We start from the raw sequence: 23,544 nt of genomic DNA, 5'->3' as shown, positions 1-23,544 counted from the left end.
TGCTGCACATGGAACCAGTCACTTCTATTTGTAACGTCGAGTCACTTGCCTATTGGGGGACGCAGAGAAACTATGAGCTCATTGCTCATACAATAAAAGATGGAAACAATTTTAGAGAGCTGCTCATTAGAGACCATCTCCTATCAGCAGCTCCATGAATCATTTGCTGCTTTTTGTTTTTATTTATTTACTGAAATGCCGGTGCCCTCTCATTAGCCAAAGTCCAGAACATAAACTTAACGCATGCTGAAATCATTCAGGGCAAAACTCCAAAAAAATCTTTCTTTACTCACGATTTACTTCAAGATTTCTTTACAGAGATACCACATTTTCTGAAATTCCTCTTTCCTTCCAACCTGAGGCCAAATCCCGTGCATCAGAATACATTTGATTGTGAAAATAGTGCCACTGAAGACTGCTTCAGCCCCACAGCAAACCGCTTCCAACCAGAGTCTGTGATGCCACTTCCTCAGCTACAGAAAAGCTGGGGTAATCCTTCCATGTCAAGTTGTGCACCCCAGTTCCACAAAGCACTTAATTTCAGGCATTTTGGGGATTTAAGGCCATCCCCGCCCTGCGAGACACCCACGCGCAGGCTGAAATGTTTTTCTGAAATATGGGGTGGTGGAATCAAAACACACAAGGTTCGAGCCTGAAATCATCCAACCTAAATTCCCTCAAGACCCCGTGCCTTGCATATCCCACCGGCTGCCCCCGCTCTTCAGAGCTCGTTAGAGAATAAGAAAAACAAGACCTCGAGGAGAACTCAGACCAGATAAAACTCAGCCTTTGTGCGTGGCTTAGGTGCTGACCTCCTGCGTGCAGGGAAGGTCCCATTTCCAGAGGCAGGACGATAAAACCATGAGGTAGGCGCCATGGGAGGACTCAGAAACTGCCGAGGCCTCCCGGGAACACTGCGCGTTTTGAGCACGCTGCTCCGACGCAGAGCAAAATCTGCTCGCTTTAACTTCCCTGCACAAATAATAGTTTTGTGTCACGTGCACACCCCTAGTAAATTCCTTAAGATGTTCACTTTGTTTCTCAGTAACCTAATAACTTGCTTAGACTGTTCAAAGGCAAGTGTTAATTTAAACTTTATAAATCATACCTTGTTTTTCGAACAGGAAAATGAGGGCCCTATTAAGCTCAGAGATTTAATAGTGACCTGAAACCTTCCCTAATAAAACTGCATGCTCCAAACCATATTTCTTTCCAGAAATGAAAACATTTAGAAGGTTTTCCTGGCCACCAAGAGTTGAAAAATACATTTAACACTGCACTTAATCCCCATAGACTCAATGACCGGGCTAGTAAAGAGGCCCTTAAACTTCCTGCATATCTACATATGCCTTCCTAAATAACTGAAAGGAGAACTAGCTCTTGCCTGACAAAACTTTTAGCATTGTGTTCCTTTCCACCAGTGATTCTTGCAAGCTTTTTCTTTTTTTTTTTTAAATTATTTTACTATTTTAGAAGTATTAACAACTAGACATGAAAGATAAACCCTGAGCTACCCGGCGCAATAAGGAACTAAGAGGAGGAATAATACCATCATTAGTGCCATCAGGAACGCTGACTTACCAGTACCAAAACTCTCCTCTCCGCACAGAGACAGTTTGTTTGCATCCATCAAGTTTCCAAAGAACTTCCAGCCAGTTGGAGTTTCATATAACGCGATCTTTGTAGCGTGGGCCACCCTTCAAAAGGTAAGAAGGTTAAGTCACACCACAGCTCCCATGTGAAACGCTGCAGTAGGACCTTCGGTTGGGGTGTCTCTTTTGGGGTAACACTGCTGGCAGGTCATGCCACTCTTGTGGATTTTTACAACAAACATTTATTTGTACAGCAATTCTCTATTTTATCCCAGCGTAATGTTTGGGAAATGGGCGGGATGCGTAACTAAAGAATAGATATAGACACATAGCTCTTCTAAAGCAATTTTAAGTCGTAGGTTTCAGAGCATTTAACAAAGAAAGTAACACTATCAAATTAAAAAAAAAAAAGGGTGGGGAAGATCATTTGATTGGGCTTATCTGTAGAGAAGAGAAAGAGCCAAGAGCAGAGCCCAGCTCCGCCATGTCCCCAAACAGGATTTAATTCATTAAACTCCACTGCCTCCCCTGGCAGGCAGCCCGCAGCCCTGGCACTGCTTCACCCTCCAGACGGACCACGCACTCACTCCCCACTACAGACACGTGTTAAACCACAAAAAAGGGACAGTCCCTCTCCTTGGCAGGGCTCCCCTCTCCCGCCGCACAGAGGTAGATGTTACCTATCGAGAGCCCCACTGGTGGGCATGCTCCGGGCAAAGCCACGGACTCCGGTCTGCTGGAAATAAGGAATACTGAAAATATTGGCAGCAATGACGGCAACAGAGTCGGAGGGGTTCACAAAGAAGCCGTGTTTCCCAAGAATCATGTTGCGGTCCTGGTGAAGACAAGAGAGAAACAGCTCTCATCCCCGCCCAGCGCAAAAAGGCTGCAATGGCAGAAGTTGCTCTACTTGGCAGGCGCAGCCTATAAACACAACTCAGATTTTTTGACTGCACTGAAATAAATACAGAGGTTTGAGAAAGTTAAATTGCAACACCTGTATAGTATTTCACCTTCCCGCTGATTTTTCACAGCCTTTAAAGCTACTTAAATACAGTTTGGATTTCATTATTAACACAGTAGCCAGCTATTGCCATGGTGGCAAACTGCAAGTGGTTCACTTCTATTTGCAATTACGGAAGGGAAAGAGGGGGAAAAAAAGATCTTCGCCTTCATCCTCCTCTTCTTAAAAGCAGCTGAGTGGTCGCTCCCCCCACAACTGACTAGAGGGCAAAAAAGTGAGTACAGAACAGCCCATTTACCCCGTCTCCATCAAAAGCAGCTCCAAAGTCGTACTCTCCTGTCTTCATGGTCTGGACCAGGTCAGCAGCGTAGGTTAAGTTGGGGTCGGGATGGTGGCCACCAAAGTCCTCTAGCGGGGTGCAGTTCACAGCTGAATTTGCTGGGGCTCCGAGCTCCTCGCACAGGATCTTTTTCACGTAAGGGCCCACAACTATCACGGGAAAACAGAAAGAGGAAACAAGTCAGCCTCTGCCCTCAGGCGGCTCTGCACCAGCCACGTAGCCACCCAGGGCCTCCGGTCTGCTCACTTTGGGTCAGTTTATAAGGTTAATGGTACTCAAGTACAAGCGCTCCCAACAAAAGCCCCAAGCAGCGCATAGGTGTGCTTAAGCCTGGTCCGTCCAGGCACACAAGCTCTTGCCAAAGGAAGCTTTTCAGCTGTCCCACTAAATACGTGAGACCACTCATGGGTTTAGAGGTGAGGATGAGCCTTTGCCACTGTGAAGGGCTTGTGCCCCAAGTGCACCGAGGTATTAGTGCAACAGCCCCATAGAACAGAACAAAACGCCTGCGTGATTCACAGACCTCCAGCAGTACAAGAGGATTTACTGCTCTCAAACGCTAATAACGTAGACAATAAAAAATAAGTGAGCACAGGAACAGGAGTGGCCTGGAGACAAGAGAAACAAGATGCTAAGAAAGCTAGGGTGCTCCTGAAAACGTCTATTGAAAGAGACTCACAAGCTTGGCATATATATATTAAATTATATAATAGTCCAATGGTCCCACTTTTGGGACCAAATATCTAAGGGCAGACCTTCGCCTAACCGCTGTGACCTCCAGGGGACATGGACTGATGCAAAGCCTGCCAGGGCAGCTCGGATCCCAGCATCGGCGCTAATCTCTGTCTCAGGTGCGGATTGACATGGATTGACACAGCATCCCCCCTCCCCCGCCAAACCCCAAACATCTCCCAAGTCCAAGCACTTGACAAAAGAAAACAATGTAAAGCCATAAACAGTTCGCTTGCAAAAAGAAAAATGCAATGTGTTGCAAAACAAGAAACAATTTTACCAATTATGGATATAAACACCAGAAAAAAGTTTTCTCTCTGAAGTCAGTGCCAAAACCCCGGGAACACCCAGCCCCCCGCAATCCCAAGTGCCCCCGTACCTCCATGCATGGCATCTATGCGAATCTTGAGGTGGTTTTTCCCCGAAAGCAGTTCCTTTAACGCACTGAAGTCAAAGATGTTCCTCAGCATATTCGCATAAGCTTCTACCGAGTCCACAATTTCCACTGGGAAGAAAAAGTAAATAGAGACCAACTCTCAGAGCCCGAAATCTTTGCAGAAAAAACGATTTTGCAACACGTGGCGGTGTGCCGACAGTCCTTAGCGCAAAGGGCCAGGGCTCAGCATAAAGCCTTTAAACATCCCATAGAATCGTTTCATAAAGACAATAATAATGGTATAATGGTCCTATATTAAGAATTTAATTACAGGCTGTTGCTGCTAATTGAGTTACAGACCAAACAGACCAACAAAATCCTTAAGACAAGCACCGTTCCCAGCTACGGCTCCCTGCACTTCTTTTGAGAGGGCTCAGTCCCACTCTGCTTACCTGGAGCACAGGATTAGAGGAAAAGGGGAAAAAATACATATATAAAACCAGATCTCCAATTTCCACCAAAGTCTACAGGAACTGTGGACCTAATAGTCTGAAAAAGTGAGTTGCACCTTTGCAGCTAACAGGCCATAGAAAGACAGAGCCATGAAAACCCCGTTAACATCAAAATCTCGCTACGCAGAAATGGGGACTGAGAAAAATCCCAACTTTTATATTTTCTGTTTTAATTTTTTATTTTTTTTAAGTACAAGCACGGGTCACTAAGAGATGGTAAAAAATACTTGCAGTAAGTGTTTTTCGAAAGACTTTTTTTAATGTATTTTCATATTTCACTGCTAAATGACAAAAGTCACCTGTGAAATGTAATGGCTTTCCCACCCACAGAGAGAGCTTTTGTACGGGAAGCCATGGGGAAAAAAAACCAAAATAAATTACAAAGAATAAACAGTAATGCTATAATTTTTAATCAGGAAAACGCACTTTAACTGCAGAGTTGTCTGTTTCGCAAGTACATGTTACTGACAGTCTTACGGACAAAATAGACTCTGATTTTAGTGAAGTTTGATGGATCGGATCTAACTACCGAAGTACAACCTTTTGTAGGACAGAAACAATGATATAATGAAAGTATTTACAGAAGGTAAGATGCAGGCCAAAGAAAATAATCAAAAATTGCCAGGATGCCAGGGTGACCAGGAGCGATGTCCTTGCTTGGCTTATCCAACAGATGAGAAGGAGAGGTCAGAATGGCCACGTCTGTCCTCCCAAAACACCAAATGTCCCTGTCCGTCCATGGCTGGTCCGCACTCACAACACCTGAAAGGAAACTTTCCAGGAGGAAGAACAGTTGTTTACCTGTAAATGGTTTAAATTTGTTCTCCAAGTCAAACTGCTGTTTCCCAATGGTGCTCAGGTCCACCTGGAGATCTGGGCAGATCGCATACTCTTCAATTTTCTTGCTGATTTGGAAAATTTTGTCCGTGATACCTTCGGGAGCAGGACCTGCAAGATAAAATGGTCAAGGGGGAAGACGTTAAAGAATCAGACTGTAAAAGAAGTCCACTTCAGAAGTACAGCAGAAGACCCGGGGCTGGGAATACCTCCCCTAGAGAGGAATATCAGGGTGTGAGAGGAACAGATCAATCACTTGCTCTGTTTAGGGAAACCCACTGCTCAGGGCACCAAAACTCTGTGGTATTAAGACAGTTAAATTAGGGTTCCTTGGGGTCAACACAAGAAACGGCCAAACAGAAACAGAGCAAATCAAAACGAACCAAGCAATGTTACCTCCGTTGGCAGTATTGAATTTAATGCCAAAATCCCCATTGGGCCCGCCGGGGTTGTGGCTGGCCGTCAGAATGATGCCACCGATGGCTTTGATTTTCCTGATGATGCAGGACACCGCTGGGGTGGAGAGAATGCCGTTCTGCCCGATGACCAAGCGGCCAATCTGAAAATTAAAGAGCAAAACAAACCACTGTGAGTCCCAAATCCTAAAACCGGCAAAAACTGCCAAAACCCCAAACACTGGCGACAGGTAAAACCAGAGCCCCCAGGAGGCGTGCTGATGGCAGAGGAGAGCTGACGGCAGAGGTGATGCTTCCCTGCAAGCAAACAGCTTGTTCCTGGGAGGCTGCCGAAGCTCTCCGCTGTGTACAGTGAAGGTCAGCATCTGACCCCGCTCTGTTCTGCCTTTTTAGCATTTTCCTTTATGAATGCTGCAGCTCAACTGGAAATGGCAGCTTGCACTGAAAAGCTGAGCTTTCCAGAGGCATCTAAACAACAACCCAAAAAAACCAAAAAAAACCCACCCAAGCCAACCCTTTGGCTATGGTCTCGAACTTTGCTGTCAAAAGACACAATGGGACTGAGAGAAGCCAAAACGAAACAAAAATCGAACATCATCCCTGCTCCCATGGGACCAGCTGCAGATTCTCTTACTCGCAGCGGGTAACACACCTCCTTCCCATAAATTTAGTAATATCACTGAGATTAAATCCAGACCAATGCGCTAAGCAACAGAAGGTAATCGGGATCCGGCTGCTGGAGTTCATGGAATAAAACAGAAAACAAAAATTTTTCTGTAAGAACACGCTCCTTACCATAGCCCCCAAATGAGGTGACAGAGATTTAAAAAAAAAAAATACCAGACTACTCTCCATCAACCGAGGAGATTAGACCCTGCGAACGACTGAGAAAAGAGAAGGAATTTCATTCAAACACAAGATAAACCAGAAAACAAAAGGCAGCGTTCCCAGACCGAAGGTCCGCGTTCGGTGCTAAGCCAAGGGCACTGGATGACTGCGATTCCTCTCCCACGGCACTGCCTGGTGCTAAGCCCCGGCTCCGCTGCCGATCGGTCATTACATGCTACAGCTGTCACAGCCCGGCTGGGCGAGCAAGGCGCCGCTGAAAGAACTGCACCTTTAGCAAACAAGCAGCACAAATGCGAAACAGCAGTTTATAAACCCAAAGCGAATGCCCTTCTTTCAGCTGGCCATAGTAGGTAATATTACAGCCCTCACGGTGCCTGTCTGCCAGGCTGATCGCGCTAGTTTATTACGCCAAACATTTAATTTGAAGTAGCTCAACCTACGTGGGTTTTGCTTTTTCCCCCCCCATTCTCAGCCCAAGCCAGCACACCTTGTCTCATGTTTTATTCCCGCCTCCAAGTCTTCCTTCAGCTTCACCGAGAATCAATGCAGTCTCCAGGAGGCTCCTCTCTAAAAACGTCATCTTTTGTTTCCCAGCTTCCCCTCGAGGGTCACGTTCAGCTGCAACCCCCCTCTTCATTGGTGCTCTGCCAGGCCTCGCACGCAGCTCCAGGGATGCTGCGGAGGACTGGCAAGCTGCCCTCTGATTTGGGGTCCTCCTTGGCTTTCAGAGGTTTTCAGCTGTTGTTCCCCACCCAGCCAATGCTAAATCCTTTGTGGTGGCCACTGGAAAAGGCTGCTTGGTGTAGCAGCATGCTGAGCAACTTACACTTAAATCTTTTATAATTCTCTGGAATTTGCTATGAGAAAAATCTAAGGATGTAACGATGCAGAAATACCTCTCACAGACTGCTCAAAACAGACCTGTTCACAAACAGACCCACTTTGTGCGGCAATTCTGGGTTAGGGTACTTCGAAGCAATCCAGGCAACACTTCCCCCCTGGTTTTACTGAAAGCCCCACTAAGATGCACACGGGTAATAAAGGAGACTTCCTGTGGCCTCCCTTCTCCCCCCAGGTAACACAAGCTGATACTTTCACACCAAAAACATGTTTTCCAGGCCAAGGAAGCTGGTGTCTACAGCTCCATTGTGTCATCAGCACACCCTTCCAGTCCTCTTTCTGTAAAAGAGACGCATCACAAGATGCATCAATCCTATATACTGTGCCATAGTTACAGCCTCTGAACAGACACTTCTATTTACACAAGTCAGCTTAGGAGGACAAATTACTTTGGTCACTTTCTTTAGCGAAATAATCATCATTTAAGCCATGCAATGTGATGCTACCGACATACCAAGTGTGCCTGGGCCAATCTGGAAATCCTGCTGATCCCACATTTGTAGAGGTAACAGGACCTGTCTCTGCCGCACACCAACAAAGAGATTTTCGCGTACTCAAAGCACGATACGCGCGCTCTCCTCGTGGCTTTTTACATTTGAAAACATCCTTGTGCTCAGCCCTTCTGTTCTATGGAGCAAGATGAGCACGATGCTGAGAGTCACAGGGATTAGCCAGACTGTATAAAAACAACCAATGAAAAAAATAGCAAAACCAGCAGCAAAACTAGATTTTAGCCAGACGTGGGCCGTGCTGCTGGGAAGAAATGCCTGAGAAAAGTCTCGGCTGGTGAAGACCAGTCTAACCTCACCTTTACCAGCAGAAAACGTGCCGCAGCGTCAAGCAGTCCAAGCAGCAAGCCTGGCTCTTTGTGCACATTTTCCAGCTCTTCTGCTCAGCCCATACACTGATTTAAGAGGAATACATTAATTTGCAATGCCAAGGGATTTTTTTTTTCCCCAAGATGGAAAATATGTTGATTTTAAAAAAAAAAAAAAAGTTCTCTCCTATTCTCCCATTCACTATTAATTACCCTGCTGCAATCAGGTAAGTTTTTCTGTCAAATTCCTAACAGACAGGTCTCAGCATAAAGTTTGCTCCACACTAAGAGATCCCGGACAGACAGCAGAGCCTTTTCTTCTTAAAAAGCAGAAGGAAACAAAGACAAAACCCCAGTGCCCAAGAGTCTTGCAGTGCACAAACTGTGCTCTGCTGCCAACAGACGAACCATTTGTTTTGCTTCCAAAATACAGACTTCCAGCACGTTCGGAGATCACTGTAAAGGTTGCCACTCACTAACTCTCATCTTATTTCCATTTTCAAAGGCTCCCGGAGTACTTATCACACAGCCACAACTTATACCTGGTGAGAAACGCACAACCATGTTTTGCCTTTTCAATTTGCTGAGCAGCTCAGACCAACGCTGAACGAGCTTCTGCCGAGCTGACACTGAGCAGCGAGCCACGGCTCCACCAGTTACTTTGCTTCTGAACAATGTCAGGGTTGATGGAGAGACTACAAAATCCACAGGTGCCAACAGCTCATGGCATGTCAAAACACAAAACAAGAACACACGAAAACCAAGCAGCATTTATTTTCTTTGCTGCATGTGTATGCCCACATACTTCTATCCAACTGCATCCCTTAAAAATGACTAAATGGCAATTTCAGTATTACCAATCTCATTTTCCATTATAAAGTTAACTATTAGCAGTTGAATAAAATCTATGGGGAAATCAAATCGCATAGTGACTAATTTATTATGGTTTTCTGCATTTATCAGCCACACAACTACAGGAATTTAGTCATTTAACATTTACCAACCCCATTGGCAGCAGCCATTTGGACTATCAGTTCCACTGCAGACTTATTAAAGTATCTCCCATCACCTCCAACTACCATAGAAGATCCTTGTCGATCTCTTAGGTCTATGGAAAAAAATATACTCTGGATAAAATTCTGCAAATAGTTCGTCTTGGATTCAAAATAAAAGGTCTTCTTCCGTAATCCACTGGTTCCTGGTTTCTGATCGTTGTAAGGAGCTGTTGGCAAGGTCATCAGAGGTAGAGGAGCGTCTTCCATGTTCTTTTTTCATAAAAATCCATTTACAAAGTAAATTATGCCAAAATACAAAAATCAACCTTGACACCAGCAATGGCCCACCTATCAGGCAGAAGTTCAGTGAAGCTGCTGAGGACCCAAAAATAGCTCCTTGAACCTTGAGCTGAATGTGGTTTCTGTAACTGAAGACGTTTTCTTGCACTTGTTGTGGAGGATCAATGTCACGGAGAATACACAATTCCACGGTGCTGCCCCTCACTGAAACAGCTGGGAAAAAGAGATTTTTGTCTTCTTTATCATCTTCTTTTCTCCACAGGCACAGCTCCTTGCCATTCTGGGCTATCACCCACCGAAGCCCAGCACCATCAATCCATCTGGTTCTCCCTTCGGGCAGGGCAACGGGGGAGGTGGTGAGGAGCTCAGCCCTCTGCTCGGATGCATGGACCGATGTGCTGCCCCGGCACGGAGCCCAGCGTTTTCGCCAGCCAAGCAAGATCTGCACGGCAGCGCCAGGCTGCTGGCCTGGGCCGGCCGTCACACCGCTCCCCGGGGCGGCGGGTCCCCAGGAGGTAAGGCTCCAGCGGGCATGGCAGCGCTCTGCTGGAGTTATTTTGCAAAGTCTGGTGAGTTAAAGGTCACTCTTAAAATGGAAGGCGACAGATCTGTTACCTACAATTTGCTCATACAGCCTGACTACTCCTTGGGCTCCCTCTCAAACACAGGGACGGTATCCACGACCATCAGTGGGACAGCCTTTCTTTGATTAAGAAAAACTCAGAGCAGCTAAAAAGCCACAGGAGCGATGGTGTCAGCTGAACAGCCACACGTCTCACCACGGGCAGAGTTATTAAAACCACAAAAAAACTCTCACATGTTTTGGAAAACTGCATCTGATAAAGCTGATGTTGGAGCAGCTTTAACACATACAGAAGAGCCTCAGATACCAAGAAACTTCTATGAAGCATCATCTTCCTGAACACGGGGAAGGTAACTTTGAATGCTAGACTGAAATCAGAGTTTCCTCCAAACCTCTTCAATAACACTCGGACTCCTCTGTCCGAGCTGCTGGAAACAATTTGTAGATAATACTGGAGCAATTAAAGAACATATACTTCATAATGACTCGGTTTGTCCCATTACTAAAAAGCAGGGGGGGAAAAGGAGATGTGTTCACAGCTGAATTGTGACGATTTATGAAGGCACTCACTGGACTGTTTCCTGAGGTGCTAATTCTGTCATTGCTCCAAAAACTAACAGATTTTCTTCCACGGGGTTATATTTATCAGTACGTTAAAATCGAGCTGGATAATTTGTATGAGACTGAGGGAAAACCTCATAATTGAAGGCGGAAAAACACCTTTGGAGACAAAGGCTCTACCTGACCTTCTGCAAAGGCGTCAGCCAGGTCCTGCGACAGAGCCAAAGGAGCCAGGCAAGCTCTCGTGTCTACTCCCTAGGGAAGGGATTTAATTCCCAAGGAAGGGGAATTTAATTCAGGTTTGATCCCAGAAAGGAAAGCTATTTCAGCCACCTGCAGGAATCTCAAAGGCTGCCCCACGCAGCCACGTACCCAAGCTTGGCCAAGGGGCGAGCGCTGGCTTACACAAAAGCCGGGACATTGCAGAGCTCAGAATCTGATTCCTTAATTCTTCTCTTTTCCCCACCAAACCACACTGAAGCACGGGTACTGCAGAACTAGGACAACACATATTTTACACCAAGAGCGAGATTGCCCGGGTTATGTAGCTAGAAACCACTGGCTTCTGTTTTATACATCCATGCTATCTCAGCATCCTGCAGCTGAGATGCCCTTTATTTTCATGCAAAGGCACAGGTTTCCCTCTAGTGGCACAGAAAACAAAATCCACATCCCAAAATGAGCTAACGGGGAGCCTCACACCAGTCAGGCCCCTGGCAGGAAAAGGCCTAAGCAAGCTCTTTCGTTCACATTCCCGGCTAGATGAACTTACTGCCCTGCGAAATGCCGCGGCATTAAGTGACAGGAGGAGGGCACAGGCCACCTACAAGCTCCGGAGGCTGAATGAAGGAGATTCACACGGACTTACTGGCAGGGAAAGGGCCTAGGCAAGGTTAGGATTTTGTGCTTATAACTAAGTGCACAGGTACCGGACAAAGGAATCAAATTAAATGAAGCTGGGGAGGAAGGTATTGGTCATCAGTGCCATGCTTATGTACATAAAATGAAACACATTCTATCAAACAAAATATAAAACACTGCATATAAAGCATAGGGACAAGACCAGCACATACACCAAGCCCACCTGGTCCCAGGGCTTTCCTGCAACATGTGCATCACTACTGGGGATAAACTAAATCACCAGTAATTGGCCAACCAGGACTGGTATCGGGGTCAGCGATCCCACAGTTGCCAGAAGATTCAGAGGTGGAAAAAGCTCACCAAAGGTGGACCCTGACCACCTTAGGGACTGGAGCAGAGTCTGAGGAAGGGTCATTTGATCTGTGATCTGGGAGGCTTTGCTTGGATGACTGTGATCATTACAGATCACTTACAGGCAGGAAAGGAATTCAGCGGGTCATCTGCTCCCTCCCTAGAACTGGTGCAGGATCAAACACACCTAGGGCATCCTCCAAAAAATTGATACAACTTGTTCTTGAAATCTTTTTCTCTAGGTAAGCTGGGCCAGTGCATAATTAGCCTTGTAGTTAGAAGCGTTTTCCCACAATCTGCTGTCCATCTTCCTTGCTGTGGTTTATGTTGTCCTGAGCTGACACAGAAAACAAACTGATCATAATCATCTTCCTGACAACTTCTCACATATTAAAAAAAAAACCTTTAGCATACAGACTCTGAGTGCCCTCTCTTTGCTACAGTACACAACTCCAACCTCCTTAACTCTTCCTTGTGGTCTTATTTCCTAGGTGTCTTATTCCTCATGGGTGTCAGAGGCTGGTGAGGGTGTTTCCGCCTCCGAACAGCTGATCTTTTGCAGGCAGGGACACTTGCTAGCTTAGGTCCTCTTCTACTGTCTTGCACTTCAGACATGCAAGGATAGAGTTAAAGCTATGAACTCACTGTTGACTTTGGTTAATGATAAAAAGACAAACAAGACTATTTTGAGAGGACTTAAACTTCCGTAAAACATTGCAGAGCACGCAGCTCCTCTCTTGGCTCGATACTGCTGGTCCCTGCCCCATCCCCTCTTCCCCTGCCTGAGCTCTGCCATCTTCTCTCATCCAACCCACTTGGGACCGCGGCTGTCTGGACCCTCCCCAAGCCTGGGACCAGGCAGCTGGGTTCTCTCAACCTCCCACTCCAACACGAACCCATCCTCAGCACAGCCTTCCTCCGAGACACCATCTTACATTTTGATATTCAGGCAAGCAAAATAATTGGGGGGGGGGGGGAAAGCCCACTGTGCAAAAGCCAGACTGAACAGTAATTCTCTCTTCTCATCCCCTGCAAACACCCTTGGGTCAGGCTGCTCCGAGGTCCATGATGCCCTCTCCTCTGTGAGCAGCCCCTCTCCTCTCCTTTCAGCATCTTCCAATTCCTCTCTCCCCATTCAGTGGGCTCTTTTTCTGTAATTAATCAAAAAGTTACACTGCATGAAACTCCAGGGAACAAATGGAATCAAATCAGGTATTTTTGCACTTATTTTGTGACTCTCCTTCAAAACAGAAAACACATTTCCCTAGCTCTTGCGCACAAAAAAGTTCTGGTCCCTGCACTGCTGCCTGCACGCTCGCCGTAAGAGGGTGCCAACAGCCCTGAACAGCCCCGCTGTGCAGCTGCCAAAACCATGCTCTTTCTGCCCAAGCACAACGCTGGTCCAGGCAGCCACTGCTGCGTGTGACATTTGGCAATGTCAAGACAAATGGAGCCCAAGTTAAAGAAACAGATCAACTGCAAGCCTATTAGTCATACAAGAGTGCTGCTCCAACTGCAAAACTCTTTGCTTCCATAAGAGCTAATTAAAAATCTAGGTTTTGAAGTTGCTGTAGAGATTCCGGAGAGGCAAAATACCTGGCACCATCTCAACAGCACAAGTGTACGTAGATGCAACCACGTACATACAAGTCACTCCAGAATTACGACACATTGTTCTGTGCTTACATTGCACCCGGTTAAAATTAAGAGACAAGCCAGAGGGGTGGCAAAGGGCTCTGCAGGGCTAGGGGTGAAAGCACCATCTGCAGGGCTGCTATGGATACCACGACGGGCTCCAGGTTTGTCACACTGGTAGGGGCTGATCATCCCTTTGCCAGGAGAGTACACACCAACAACCAAGACTGAGAAACTTTCTGTTCAAAGGTCAGCTCTTCAAAGCATATCAAAATCTGCATGTTACCTTGAACTGCCCTGGCATTTGCTGTCCTGCCCCTGCACCAGGGAATGGGAGAGGAATTCCAGCTGGTTTACCTCGAGCAGAACCAGGAAAGCTCTGGGATCCCCGGCCCCAGCCCGCTGTGAGAGTGCCCCCATCCCTAGGTCCTCACAGAAACCAGCACCTGAACCCAAGAAATCCACAATTACAAAATGCAGACAAACTTGTAGAGGGGAGGGGGGGCAGTGGCTGGCTTGCCTAGATGCTAGCATGAGGAGCAAAGACACGTCTGGTTAAACCTTGCAGGATCAGGGACAGAGGTCTGAGGCGTACAGCACCAAGCTGCTGCCTGGCAGCAAGCTAGTAACCCCCAGTATGTATACGTGACAGGGAGGTGGCTATACGTAGCAGGAAATAGCACGGATGGAAGGGGAGAGGACAAGACATACACGAGCATTTTCTCAGAAACTTACTAGGATGTGCTAGAGAAGCTTCGTCTGTGGGCCCAGGGGTAAGAAGCGGCTGAAGTACAGTAGCAGGAAAGAGGGCTGGAAGGGCTGTGGAGAGGATCAAGGCAGGGTCAACCCTACCCAACCCATTCTCATTAGAGGTTTTCCCAGGCAGAGACCCAATGACGTCCCCAGGCAACCCACTGCCTTCATTAGCCTTAAGCTTCCAAAATGCTTTCTAATGTTGAACCTAAACTTCTGCTGTTGCAATATTAATTATTTCCCTGTCCCCAGCAGGCCAGAGAACAAGTTGTTACCTCCCTCCCCGCAGCACGATTGCAGAGGTTTGCAGACTGCCAGCGTGCTTCCCCAGCTCTAGGCTAAGAAGACTCTTTCATTCCTTCGTCACTGGCCCCATCTGCCCAACCTCAGGTCGCTCCTGCTGGAGCCTCCCCAAAGCAGCCAGCATCCTCTCTGAGGGGTGGTACCCCAGATCAGGGCTTACGTTCCCCGTGACTTAATTTCCTGGGTTTCACTTACAACAACCCTTTTTAAAAATCTAGGAATGACATTTGTTTTTCTGGCTAACTGGATGATGCCGCCAACAGTCTTTGCGGTCTGCTCATCAGATCTGCTGCTTAGTACGTTACTCTGCAACTTGTACTATGATTATAAACGTACACATTATGGTCACATTTTATTACATCTGCCTATGCCGCCTTCTTTGCACTTCTTACTGATATCCTATGTTATTTCTCTTTACTTCTAAGATATGTTCCAGTTCATCATTTGAAGCATTAATCAGTACATTGATCAGCTCAGAGAGAACCAGGATAGGATGGCAAGGACCCACTATAGCACATTTCTTGATCCTGGTGAAGCTCAGTCTTGGCATAAGACGTATGGGTAGCACCTATTCAGTCCAGCTCACCTATTCCAAACTTTGCCTTGACAAAGAGAGGGCATTAGACCCTGTCCTGCTGCCCCACCAGCACAGCCAGAGCTGAGGTTTCTGGTTATACAGAGTCATTGTTCCAGGAGATTATGGTTAAACCCGTCAGTGTGACTTTCAACTCTCCGTCTGCTGGATTTGCAGAGATTAGCCGCAAAGCACCTTAGCTCTTCCCTTGAGCTGGACTTTCATTATTGTAGAGTTTAAAATTCCAAAAGGCACTGAAACTGGACAACCTGACCACTGCCTTAATAACCTTTAATTGTAAACTGATATAAGTCAATTAAGTTTAGAGGGAAAATGAAGCTAAGCTAGCGCAAAAGCAGTCTCCAAGCTGTAAGAGCTGCTGCATGCATAGTTGTCTTCTAAAACCCACCGTGATCTGAAGCCAGGATATATCTGCATGGGAATGCTCATAGCACAAATGGTATCTATTTCCTTACTTCACGTATAAGATCTCAATTTCCCCTTCTGCTTCCGAGAAAAACAGTAACATAAGAAAGACCAGAAACCGAGATTTTCCTTAATGGCCTGTAGAATCTAGCATCACTGCATCTAATTCCGGTACACAGGGATTGCTTTTCGGAAGAACTTTCTTTATGATGACTTTAGTTTGACGGTTTTAGCATCAGTAGCTTTACTTAAAGGGAAGATCTGACCCTGAGGACTGAGGGAGTCTGTTCTTCGGGACAACGATGCCAATTGCAGGACGGATGAAGGTCTGTAAATCAATATGGCTAAGGCTGACCACACAGGGCTATGCAGAGCCAGGAACAAGCAGAAGAGATGTTGGTAACAGGTTTCTTAAAAAATAGACAAGAAAAACAAGTGAGGCTGAGACAGGGGTGAGCAATAACGAACACTTCCCATAAGCAGGCCCAAAGCAGATCACAGACATGCTGGTCCCACCATGCCCCTTCCACAGCTGGGACAGCTGAGGCCAGGGACGTGGCCACACTCGAGCCAGGACCAGAACGCGGGTCTCCAGGCCTGCACCACACCGTAGCGCTTATTATGGGCTCTGTGGCACCGTCAGAATGGGAACTGGTCTGGAGACTATGGGAGAACAGCACAAAGGGAGCAGAGCTACACAAGTAGAGCAGTGACAAATAAAGAGCTGCTGTGCAATGCAACTGAGTTTAAACACTTGGTTTCCCTGGGATAATTGAGTGGAGAAAAGCTTTAGAGCAGCCAAGCCAGGAAACCAAACTTTCTAGGCTAGAGAGCAGCATTTCTCATAAAAGCACTGTTTGTCCTGCAGCAGTAAAACAAAACCAGGCTAGCATTTAACATGCAAAGCACTGCCTGGCATTCAGAACACCTTCAAGCAATTTGCTTTAATGTAGCTACTTTGCAGCACTTTGAAATTTGTTTATTTAAGAAGGAACCAGGAGCACAGTAAATTTGTTCACTAGCGGGTGACGGTGTTAGTGGATCAACCTGCTGCTAGCTATACAATCAGATCTAGAGGTATAGCTTCAATTCTGTAATTTTTGCATGTTTTTGACACAAAGCCACACTTTTACTCTGCCAGGTGATGCTCCAACAGGGGCTTTTAAGCTCTTATTCATGTAATTAAGGAGTCAGACTCGCTAACTATGTGGGAATAACATCAAGGAAACCTGGCACAACAGACCAAAACAAAATAGGGAGGCTACACTGGATGCCAACCGAGAACAGCAAAACCAACAATCTCTATTTTAGTTTACTTGTACAAACGCAAAGTTATAAATAGAATAAACACTTCTTAATCACACAACTACAAATTGAGTTGTTGCTAGTCAAATACAAGTACTTAGTTATACATTAACCATTCCAGATGGAGACAAAACTAAAACTCACTTTAGCATCCTTTCCTTTTAAGTTATAAAACTAAAAATAATAAACTGTAGTCCTCAGGTTTCTCCTGTGGCTTGAGAAAATCACTCAACCAGACCTTAAAAGTCACATGATTTTAAATTATTAATCCGAACACCTCTTACTCCATAGGACCAGAAATACAGTTTTGCAGGACTTGCTCTGGGACAGGTGGCAGGCTGGCTGACTTTAGATGCGCAAATACGGCCTGGTATAACATACCTTGGCAATCCAGCAATCAAAAAAGCTACAACTTCTTGTTTTCAATTTTACCACATTCTTACTATACCTACACACCAGTCCCCCTTACATGCATTGTAATAATCATTTTTTCTACAGACGAAACACCACTGTCAGTTCAGGTGTCCAGGCAGGGCAGTGCAGCCACTTCTGGAGTTTTCTCTACATTACCCAGTACTTTTCAGCATGAGATGATGGAGACTTTCTCCGAGAGCTGGCTGCCGGAATCAGGAGACCCCCTCCAAATACCCCCAGCACTCAGACAAAACCAGTCTCCAGGAACAAGTTACCACGTGTTCCCTGTTCTGCAGTACACTTTCTTACCAGTTAACAGAAGTAGTTCACCCTTCCCTTTGAAGGGTAGGTGACTTCCAGTTACTTCACATTTATTATGAAGAAACAGGATTTTCACAGGCTCTTACTCAACTACACTGTGGTAACTATCAGGGAACTGGTACTTTCAGTTATAGAGAAAAACTTATGAAGCAAGCATCCCCTAACCATTCCAAAATAGGAAAGCAGATACATAGAAACTTATTACAAACTAGCATTTTGCATTTGCTAAAGAAACTTTTTATTTTTAGTCACCTTATTTCTTAGGACCTGATAATTTCGCCTTTCTTAAGTTTGGCAATGCGATACTTGCACTGTCTTATTTAGGCCAGTGCCACTCACACTTAGCCGGCAATTGTATATCAAGTTTTCAATGGCTCCGTATTCTGCAAATCACTTCACTGTACCTCCTTCTGCTGACTTATTCAGGCTTTACCTGCTGCTCATTTATTAAAGAATTTGGGGGATATTTTGCTCTTCTCTTCTATGCTTCCTGATGAGGTCTTTTTCCTCCTCTTTTTTAAGTGAGATACTTAGACCTATGATTTTACAGTGCTTTTGACTTGCCAGTCCTCTCTAAATCTCTGAAGGGGGAAATGGGGTAATTTCATGGCACTCTACAGCACATCGGCAAGCCTATACCACTACCTCTGTTCTGCTACAACCAACATATAGAGAACCTGCGTCTGTAGATGACTGATAATGCTGTAATACTGCCAGATTTTTGCTTGAAATAGTCTAGCATTTTGTATCAGGCCGTGGCCATTATCTTGTTTTATAAATTAATGATTCAGAATGAAAAGCTTTTAAAGTAAAACTTTTCACTTCATATACTAGCGTCTTGGCTCTTAACCCACGTACTCTTCCACCTGTTTTCTTCCTCTACCTTCCCATTTCCTTTCTTGCCTTTCCAGAACATTTTTCTGAATTTAGAGCCTAGCACTTTGAATTCACGCGGACCAAATTCTACACGACAAATGCCCATTAGCAAGTGCACCCCTTGGGACTGGCTTCTGTAATTCCGGCAGACAGCTCAGTGCCGTAATGCTGCTCGTACATGAGCATCTGCGCGATAAGGGTGGAGGATTCGAGCGGTCACTGGCTCTCGACCCCCTCCCAAGAAGACACCTAATCAGGACCTAGCATAGTCTACCATGGAGCCCTGGTTGCTTCTGGAATTGAGTTAAGACACAGATGACAGAGAACTCAGTGCCTGGAAGGCTGCCACATCCCACCAGGCCCCAGGTGCATATCCAGAAACCTGCACAAACTAAGGCTTTATCCCAGGGAACAAGTCTCCCAGTCTGTTCATTCACAGGGATCTAAGGTGCTGTCTATGAGCGCAGTCAGGCATGAACACTGTACGTTTCAACTCCAAGCCCTTCTCAGAACAAATAAATAAACCAGTCTCTGTTGCTTTCCCCGTCAGGGAAGGCTGCACTATCCATCACTTCCACAGATGCACACAACAAGGCCAGTGCTGTTAAGGGATGCTGGGACACAGACTGAAAATTGACCAGCTACCACAAGTCACAAAAGATAAATTTCTACATGGCTTAAAAAGAAACAGTTGTTTGCTTCTTTATGCCATAAGAAGACAGCAATCTCAAAATAATTTTTTTTTTTTGAGAAGCCAGGCATACAGAGGCACCGAGGCACCTGATTACCTCAGAAGCCGAAGTAGGTAACTCTGAAGTTTTACCATAACGTGTTACCCTAACCACCAAGCATTCCCAGCTCTCTCCTTGGTCTGTGAGGAAGCAAGGTTGCTGCTGACGAGGAGGAGTCGTGTGTCCCAGGGGAAGAGAACGTTTTTCATTTGGAAAAGACCAAATGGAGGGAAAAGCTTCCCTTTCCAAATTCAGCTTCAGCGCTGCCATCCCTACCTACATCACATTCCCTGCTGGGCTTCTCTCAAGCTGACCAAGTGACAGGGCCAAGCGGAATCAACAGAGATGAAGTCTCCAGCAGCGAGACGCAGTCCAGTGTGGTGGAAGGCACTGTTGCTCCCCACCCAGCGCACCTCACCACTGGCACGTCGTGCTGCTGGTTTGTGCTGTTTGCTGGAAAACACAACTACCGCCCCAAGCAAGAAAAAAAGCAGTAAGAGGAAAGCTGCACTCACATCCCGCCTCCGCACTCGCAGAAGCCTGATGGCTCCTGCACCTATCGAAGGGGGGTAAAACCACCGGGTAATTTTTAGCGTGTGAAACACAAGCTGAGCTGCGTCAGCTCCTGTGTCATTCACCGCTTTACTTCCACGCCACGGCCACGCAAAGCGCCAGCGATCCCCGGCTCCCCCGGCAGCCCTACCCCGTTGGCGGCGGCGATGCGGACGATGAGCTGGATGGCGTCCCTCATGTAGAAGCGGCCGTCCCCCCCCACCACCAGCGTGGCCTCCTGCCGCTCGCCCGGCGGCACGGTGGCCAGGATGCTCTGGATGAAGTTCTCGGTGTAGTTGGCATTGCTCTGGAAGACGGTCACCCGCTTGCGCAGCCCGCTGGTACCAGGTTTCTGGTCGCCGTACGGCTTGGTCTTCACCGTCACGATCTGCACCATGGCCGGCCGAGGCTGCGAGTTCCGGGCGGCCGCGGCTCGGGGAGGGGGGGGAACCGGAGCCGGCCCCGCCACCGCGCCCGCCCCGCCGCCCGCCCCTTAAAGGCGCCGGCAGCACCGGAGAGGGTGTGGGGGGATCCCTCCCGCCCCCAGCCCCGTACCGGCGGTGAGGAGCGGGCGAGAGGAGGACGGCCTTCCTGCCGAGCGGCGGCTCTCTGCGCCAGGAGGACGGCGGTGCTGCGCTGCCGGGCCCTGCGGGGAGAAGAGGGAGACTGAGGGGCTCGGTCCCGGCTGGGCCGCACGGTACCGAGCACCTCCAGGGCCCGGGCCCGTGTCCCCCAAGGCCACCAGCGGGTTGTCACCACAGGTCCTGGCAGCCCGGGCCTCTACTGGCCACCGACCCAATGCCCCCAGAAAGGGTGGTCGGGGAACCCAGCGTTAGCAAAGCCATGCAGCTGCACTGAAGATAACATTCCAGAAATTCAAATTACAGGCACTTTTTCTCTCAAATGTCTCCCCTCAGAAGAAGAGAGGCCGGTGCCTGTGTTCAGCCTTAAAAAGAGACGCTAGAATGTTTTTCTACCTTAGCGGTACCTGGACTGAGAGTGAACTAGAAAAGACTCTGCTGATACAAAAGGTCCCTGTTCTCATCTCCTCCTGGGCAGGAAAGGTAGAACCTACTCTGGAGAGCTAGCCTATCTTCCCACTTAAAATAATAATAATAATTAAACTCATTCTAGCAGCAAGAGGATCAGAAAAAAAAAAAGGTTCCGCTCTACTGCTGTGTCATGTTGAACTAGACCCTGCCTGCAGCAAAACCGTATCTTTTCACGTGCACCAATTTCTCAGCAAAGTACTTCTGTTTTAACTGAAAACACAGAAAGAGTAGCATATGGGTTCCCGCCACATCTAACAAGGCTGATTTTATAAACAAAAGAAATGCAAATAATGGAGCCCTCGCTTTTCCTGTCTCCTGTACTCAGAAAGTGTCTCATCATTTCCCAGCTCCTCCTTAGAGATGCAGCCGGGAACTTCTGCCCTACCCGCCACACCTCGCCTCAGGCGGCATTTACACAGCTCAGGCTTGTTTGCTAGAAATCACCAAGTATTTGTGGGGCCTCTTACTACAACTTCTACTTCTTTTAGACAATTCTGAAAACGAAAGTGATATCTGCCGTACCAGCTAAGAAAAGGAAAAAAGGAAAACTAAGCAGTCACCAGTAAAGCTGCCTGAGGACCAGTTGCTGAAGCGTGTAAATCACAGCCGGCCTCTAGCAGAGCTCTCATTTTGTAGCTGACATTTACTTGCCCAGGGTACGATTACAGCAGAGCGCAGGAGTTGCTGGCAGATAAATATAACTTTGCAAGACTACTTGCTGCCCTTGCAGATGAGGTCACATACATTTAATGTCTATTTTAAACTCAGACACTTTTTAAGCATCCAGTGGCCAGGGTCATCATTTCCCCCCCCCCCCCCCATTAACAGACGTTTAGAAGAACTAGAAAAACATAATCGGCTGCATATTTTTAGTACCTCAAAGTTGCTTGTCATTGCTATTGCAGCTTACACTTGGTGGACTTTAGTCTCCTTATTTCAGCAACCCTGGAAATAATTCATCACTGTTAACAGTCAAGAGCCTAAAACAAAACCATCATTTTCCTCAAATAATGGTATTTCATTATCACATATTAAAAGGCAGACTTTATTTATATAAAAAGAGTATTAAAACAGTCAGTAATTATTCAGAACAACTATAAGATGCATATTATCATCAAATGACAAAAAAAAGCAACCAAAATTTAAAAAAAGAACCAAATCCTTTATCAGGTGGCAATACAAAATCATTAACCCCACCCCTTTATACTTCTTATGTCAAAACCACAATGGTGTTTAATTAGGAACCCACCAGACCAATTCAACAAAGCAAGTTTCTTCTCAGTGAAACGGTTCCAGCACGTGATGGAACTACATTTCATGTTATAGAAAATAAAAGCATATTTAGGGAAACTATCCTTCATAAAACACAATTACATTACAACTGCCAGCTGTGTTACTGAAGAGTACTAATAGTTATCTTGTCTTAATGTTTTCATGCCAAAGTGTTTTGTTAGACGGTGTATAATGACTCGTCTGTCAGAGGGTATTACATACTTACAATTATTCCATCCCTATGCTATCACGACTAAAAGAGTCGTAAACGACTAAAGGAGTCGTTTAGATGTGGTGTTGGGGGATATGGTGTAGGGGAGAACTTTGTAGAGCGGGGTTGATGGTTGGACTCGATGGTCCCAAGGGTCTTTTCCAACCTGAATGATTCTATGATTCTATACATTTCTTAAAAGCCATTAGCAGAAGTGTGATACCAGAAATAAGTGCTTATGTGATTCATTGGCTTTAACAAATCAAACTCTGGGAAGCATAAATGTATGCCAGCTTTTGGAGAAGGGAAATACCATAAATTGCCTAGAAACTACCAGAAAAAATCCTGGTTTAGTCTGAAGGACTCTCTAACTGGAATGTTTAACGTAAGAGGGAATGCACGCAATTATAAAGCCATTCTTCCTGCTCGTTCAGCGGCATCACGTGCTGAGAAACCTGTATACAAGAGAGAAAACAGAGGTGAAATAGTCATTTATTGGAGAACTGTATGTTACCTGAAGTGCTACGTGAGCAAAACGGAACAGTTTCAGTACTTGTATCGCTAACATTAAACGACGAACATTCTTTATCTATAATGACAGCTGGTATTCAAAACTTAGTATCGAATTTAATTGCATGACAGCAAAATATTGATAAGGGACACCGAATCTACTATTTATACTGAATGAAGGTGAAATTAAAATTAATAAAGCACCTTACAGGATCAGGCTATAGACATCTAAAGTGTCAGCAGCAATATCAGAATAGGCCCCCACCCTGCCTGTGTCATGGGACTGTATCTGCTTACAAGGGGTTTGGATGCATCCACACTGGAAAGCTGTGAAATATAAAATAGTTTGGATGACTCTCCTTTGAAAGGAAGAGACCATACTTTTAGAATAATAAAAATGGGATTTTCTTCATAAATGAATGCAGAAAAATATCATCGGCATTTGTAACGCATTTCCAATCTCATTCTATCCCTTAGAACCCTCTTTTAGAATTTTCGCTAAAGCCTGTGCAGCTTTGGAACCAGGATCAGCAGATCAAATTGCCTTGTGGCTAAACATGATCCATAAGTCGAGTCTAAAAAAATATTAGCCATCTGCAAATCACACCATGCGTAAGGAGTGC

The 23,544-nt window shown here is 46.1% G+C and overlaps 2 protein-coding genes across 9 annotated transcripts in view; both read right to left on the bottom strand.

The window, feature by feature from the left end:
• PGM1 (phosphoglucomutase 1) overlaps nt 1-21,873 on the bottom strand; it is a 28,464-nt gene extending 6,591 nt beyond the window's left edge. Inside the window, exons 1-8 of one of the 5 annotated variants that reach the window (XM_074598872.1) lie at nt 21,805-21,873; nt 20,028-20,522; nt 5,750-5,912; nt 5,318-5,464; nt 4,008-4,133; nt 2,855-3,045; nt 2,273-2,427; nt 1,582-1,697 (exon numbers count right to left, since the gene is read on the bottom strand). In XM_074598872.1, the coding sequence (XP_074454973.1) occupies nt 1,582-1,697; nt 2,273-2,427; nt 2,855-3,045; nt 4,008-4,133; nt 5,318-5,464; nt 5,750-5,912; nt 20,028-20,273 (1,144 nt within the window). In that variant the 5' untranslated portion in view covers nt 20,274-20,522; nt 21,805-21,873. Of the gene's footprint in view, nt 1-1,581; nt 1,698-2,272; nt 2,428-2,854; nt 3,046-4,007; nt 4,134-5,317; nt 5,465-5,749; nt 5,913-9,339; nt 10,225-20,027; nt 20,523-20,853; nt 21,430-21,488; nt 21,603-21,804 lie in introns of those variants that run through there. The other 4 variants (XM_074598869.1, XM_074598870.1, XM_074598871.1 and 1 more) reach the window with 4 other exon arrangements.
• A 64-nt stretch (nt 21,874-21,937) lies between these two features.
• Nucleotides 21,938-23,544, bottom strand: part of EFCAB7 (EF-hand calcium binding domain 7) — a 29,325-nt gene continuing 27,718 nt past the window's right edge. For all 4 annotated transcript variants that reach the window (XM_074598866.1, XM_074598865.1, XM_074598864.1 and 1 more), the window contains one exon: nt 21,938-22,866. In XM_074598866.1, coding sequence (XP_074454967.1) covers nt 22,792-22,866 — 75 coding nt within the window. In that variant the 3' untranslated portion in view covers nt 21,938-22,791. The remainder of the gene's footprint in view (nt 22,867-23,544) is intronic.

This window comes from Larus michahellis, chromosome 8 (genome assembly GCF_964199755.1).
Source record: "Larus michahellis chromosome 8, bLarMic1.1, whole genome shotgun sequence".
Classification (NCBI taxonomy): domain Eukaryota; kingdom Metazoa; phylum Chordata; class Aves; order Charadriiformes; family Laridae; genus Larus; species Larus michahellis.
The sequence above is the reverse complement of the archived record's forward strand: the minus strand, read 5'-3'. Positions and strand labels throughout refer to the sequence as shown.